Source organism: Henckelia pumila, chromosome 2, assembly GCF_033568475.1.
Source record: "Henckelia pumila isolate YLH828 chromosome 2, ASM3356847v2, whole genome shotgun sequence".
NCBI classification, from domain to species: domain Eukaryota; kingdom Viridiplantae; phylum Streptophyta; class Magnoliopsida; order Lamiales; family Gesneriaceae; genus Henckelia; species Henckelia pumila.
In genome coordinates this window covers 145,983,409-145,988,110 of record NC_133121.1, presented here as the reverse complement: position 1 = coordinate 145,988,110, position 4,702 = coordinate 145,983,409, and the positions used below count along the sequence as shown (strand labels likewise).

Sequence of the window (4,702 nt, the reverse complement as noted above, 5' to 3'; positions counted from 1 at the left end):
ACAGTTGCTGGTCGGTTGAGAAGAATTGAACGGGTGAGAACGAAATGGGTGAGTGAATGATGTCCGATCAGGTGCTCATAACTCTTGATTCGCTGATTTCTGGACAAAGTGATGAACATGACAGTTGTATTCCTTTGTCTAGGCTTTCCAACGCATCAATAATTACTCAATTTGGATTTCATATTAGAAGTTATGCTCGAAATACCAGACCTGCTAAAAAACAATCAAGTGAATATGCTCGAGTCGAGTGATTATATCTCTTGATTCGCCGATTGGGCAAAATGAACAACATGAAAGTTGTATCCCTTTGTCTTATATTTCCATCGAATCAATAATCACTCAATATTTACTTCCTTTTTCAATTCATATATTTCCCTTATCAACAGATATGAAGATATGAGAGTATCTTGATAAAGTTTGGATAAATGTGATTGGATACCAATCCCTGTCTCTTGCAACTCTATCCTCCTTGAGCTCGGCCCTAATCTCTTAAGCCTTAGCCCCTGAGGCCTTTCACCAATTACTTCAACCTTTTTCCATTACTGGAAACCCCTTATTACTGTGAACCATGCCTCGTACTACTCAAAATCTGGACCCCATCCACCAGACTCTGAAATCTTTGGCCCTCATCACCTTGGAAAACATAGCCCATTTTCTTAATTCTAGTTCACAACTTCATTTTTGGGAGAAAAAATGCATTTTGGTTTATGATTTTGATTCTCTATGTTATCAAATTTTGGTTTTAGTCACACAATGTTTTTTTGGTAATTTTAGTCTTTTTTTATTGGAAGTACTAATGTGGCACTATACACTTCAGTGTCATACCAGTACTGCATTGTTTTCATGTATGAGTCAAGTCGGAAAAAATATGAAAGTTGCAAAACAAATATAGCGGACTAAAATTAAAATTTGACAACATAGAAGATCAAAATCTTAAAAACAAACATATAGGACCAAAAACACGATTTTTCTATTTTTTTGTTAGTAGTGCAGTGTAATGTCTTTTTTTATAATATATAATTTATTGATTAATTTCAAGTCCACCTCAACTCTAATTTCTGAATCCGTTCTTGTGAGTCATCAAAAGTCTTGGAAGGCCAATCATATAGGCCACCCACGCCTGTCTTCATTTAATTATTTTTGTAAAGAATGAATTTTTTTTCTAATGTATTACTTCACATAATAGATTAATAGATATAGAATTATGGAAAGACAGGAAACATACGTTTGAAAAAAAATAAAAATTCCCTTGCATTATTTTTTAAAAAAATTTCCCCTTCCCAAATAATTTCTCACAAAGAACTGAAGAAGTATAATAATACATTGCTTGTGATCTTGGCGAGTAAGAAACATCACACATGCAATTCGTACGGAAAAAAGAAAAAAAGGGCTTCTCCAATCTTGCCTTGTGTGAAATTCTTACAGCTAGTGAAACATCAAAAAGAGCAAAAAGAAGGGGACTGTTGCAGATTTGCCCCACCAGAAATGGAAAAAAGAACGAATTAACTTAAACAAAATACTTAAAAACTTGGTGAGATTTTAGAAAACCAACTTCCTCCTTGGCTTTTGGCAAGACATTGAACTACTTCTACTACATGCCAATGCTGCAAGATCTTGTATAGTCTCCCCGATCAAATCCTTGAATATCATCCTTTCCATGTCCAAAACGGCCCCCGATTTCTCTTCGGGCCAATCCGACCAACCCGTGGTCGCATCCCCTGCTGACAAGTCCTTCTTCAAGACACCACAAATGACACCAAACAAATCCTGAGCTTTGTTTGCCTCCCTAATTCTCTGAAATTCGGACCAAACTTTGTTGAGTGACGACTTATTAACATTGTGATTATCCCAAGAAGCAGTTTTCCATGGAGGCAACTGTTTGTTTCTGTCAAGAATTTCAGTGGTTGTATCGAAAATAAGCTTCCTTTGGAGCCTAGAGACGTGGGATGTGTCCTTTCCCTTGAGATATTGTTGCTTCTCCAGAAGCAGGAAGACATCGGATTCGTCGTATAGGCAACGGAACGCCCTTAGGATATCCGATATGTACAAAAACTCAGAATCATCTAAGGTTCCTCCAGATTTTGATCTGATAGGCGAGATAACAGGACTCCATATCTCTTCCACCAAATCAATAGATTCATCTGTTGTATTGTCAAAAACCAAGTAAACTAAATTGTAAAGCCATAATAAAGCACAGAACTCCCAACTCTTGATCCAAATTGTAGATATATTACTTGGAATTGGAGACAGTATAGTACTTTTGCAATGTCACAATGCAAGAACAAACTTATTCCAATATAATTTTCAGGGCTCTTAATTAAACTATTCCATTTTCATGAAACCCGATTTCTTGACCCTTAGCAAACAAAACTTATTGCTGGTGGGTGTGTTTACCTTTAAAATCAAGATTGCGTTTGGTTGTAATAGGCGAAGGGGTTAATGACTCGTCCTTATAGAACGACGGATCAAGAACTGACACGGGACTTGGCTGTGTATCAGTTTCATTCATCTCCGCTAGCTTGTCGCATCTTTGCAATAAATTTTTCCCTTCTCTGTATCCCGCAGTCTTCGACCTCTGCAGTCGACATTTATTTCGTGAATTATTGCAACGAATCGAAAAACTGACTTGATTATTAATTGTGATATTGGAAAAAAAAAAAAAAAAACCACATCACAAAAATACTGATTTACTCTTACCTCTGTGTCGGTTGATGCCGTGATGCTGCTCCCAGAACTTGATGAAGATTCATCTTCTACAACAATGGCTGCGGAGATTTTCTCTTTGTGTTTAGCCTTAGCAGATGTTTTCTTGCTTCTGTGTGAATGGCCATTGGCAGCTTGATCTGGTCTGGTTCTTCTTGGTTTTCGCATCGGTGACTGGTTTGGGGCGACTCTCTGATTTTCCATGGACTCGTTCAGTCTTCTGTGGATTCCAACGCTCGACGGTTTCGGATTGACTGGGGATTTTGGCCGCCGCGTGCTCCCACTGCCTTCATTTCGAATCAGGCCGGGATTCACCGATGGAGAATTTTCTCCGGCAAAGCTACAATGCCGGCGAAAGCTAGGAGCATGATTCCCACGTCTTAACCGCGAATAATCACCGTTAGTTGCGGATGAAGTTGAAGATGGAAATCTTGAAGGTCTAATTAAGACGATGGGTGAGTCGTCGTAAACGAAGATGCGGCGGCTGGCTTGGTTTTGGCCCCGAGGTTTATTTGAATGCAGGAGCCCTTTGAGCTGCAAAGCTTCAAGGATTTGTTTCAAGGTCTCCAAATCTTTTGACGCCTTGTCGAGTCCTCTCATTTTCAGCCTTCTCTCAACCTCTCCATGGATTGATAAACTCTGTTTAGGCTCAGGGAAAATGTCTCCCGAATCGAACAAACATTTGCGGTGCTGCGAAAGTGCAGCCTTGTTACACCGCTTCCATGATTGGTCCCTTGGATCTTCATACTCTGCATTCAACTGGGTATCATTTTCTTTCACGACGAAAAGGGAAGGATTCGATCGAGTGGGCAGCTTGGAAATTGTATTGCCGCCTAAATCTGTGGCGAATCGAGAGTTGAAGACATCTCTGGAGGCTCTTGATTCGGAGGCGGATCTCCGGAGCTCGGGCTCAGATGAAACTGGCTGTGGCTCCAGACCCATGAGCCTAGCAATGACACTGGGAGACCCTCGCTGAAATCCATCGGATGTATCATGGCTTCCAATGCGATTCGCCATAGGTAAAACGGAGGCGGCGGCTGTGCGGATCTCTTTGGGATGGAGGGATCCCTTTGCATCCATGGTAGCTCTGCTGTCAAGAGACAGTCTAGGGGAATCTCTGTACAACTTCCACGTGGACTTGCTGCCATCTTTCAAGTCGAGTACAGGCAGTGGAATAGGTGATTCATGGGGCAATGAGGGAGCTGATATCTCCAAATCCAAAGCCTTAAAAAGCAACCAAAAAAAAGAACATAATGAATGCGACAAAACTTGGGAATAAAATGTAGGCAAAGAACACAAAGGATACCCGTGAAGAAGGGAGGCGTTTCCCGGCCAAAAAATGGTGGCGATCAAAGATTTGAAGAAATCCCGCCATGCAACCCATTTGTGTCTGTATTTGCTTCTCCAGATTCCGCTCTTTGGCCGACCCCATACCCGGAGATTTTTCAATTACCTCTGAAAGCCAACTGCCAGAAACTCTGTTTAGCAAAGAAATTTAGGTTCGCATTTGGATTTTCACTCTGTTTTTTTTTTTGGTTTTGATGATGATCATCTGTGAATGGCAAACTCCCGCTTTCTGCTCTTTTTAAAGCAGCTTGGAACAATTCTTTAGCAGCCGGTTATTTTAACTTTGCTTGTTCGTTACCATGTGCCCACCAGACTCCCATTGTCTTTAAATTACAACAATATCCTCTCTTTATAATTTTGTTTTTTTTCTTTTTAATATATATTCTTTTTTTTAATATATCTTCTTTTTTTTTTCAAATTACGAAACAAAAATATGAATTCAATTATATAATTTAATATTATACACACTATAAATTTATATTATAGATATAGATATTATACTTTTGTTTTCTTTTGTTTTTTTTAATTACGATATTTCAAATTACAGATTAGTCCCTAACTACTTTTTACATATTTTTCTTATTTGAATATAAATTAAATTAATTACAAAAATATTATAAAAGCACGTAATGCGTGCACCAATATACTAGTA

The 4,702-nt window shown here is 38.9% G+C and overlaps 1 protein-coding gene across 1 annotated transcript; it reads right to left on the bottom strand.

The window, feature by feature from the left end:
- Positions 1–1,399: 1,399 nt before the first annotated feature.
- Positions 1,400–4,215, bottom strand: LOC140884331 (protein LONGIFOLIA 1-like). Its single transcript, XM_073291057.1, has 4 exons — positions 4,010–4,215; positions 2,698–3,927; positions 2,395–2,575; positions 1,400–2,141 (listed from the first exon to the last, which is right to left on the bottom strand). The coding sequence occupies exons 1-4, from the start codon at positions 4,133–4,135 to the stop codon at positions 1,540–1,542; spliced, it is 2,139 nt and encodes a 712-aa protein (XP_073147158.1). The 5' UTR covers positions 4,136–4,215; the 3' UTR covers positions 1,400–1,539.
- Positions 4,216–4,702: the final 487 nt, after the last annotated feature.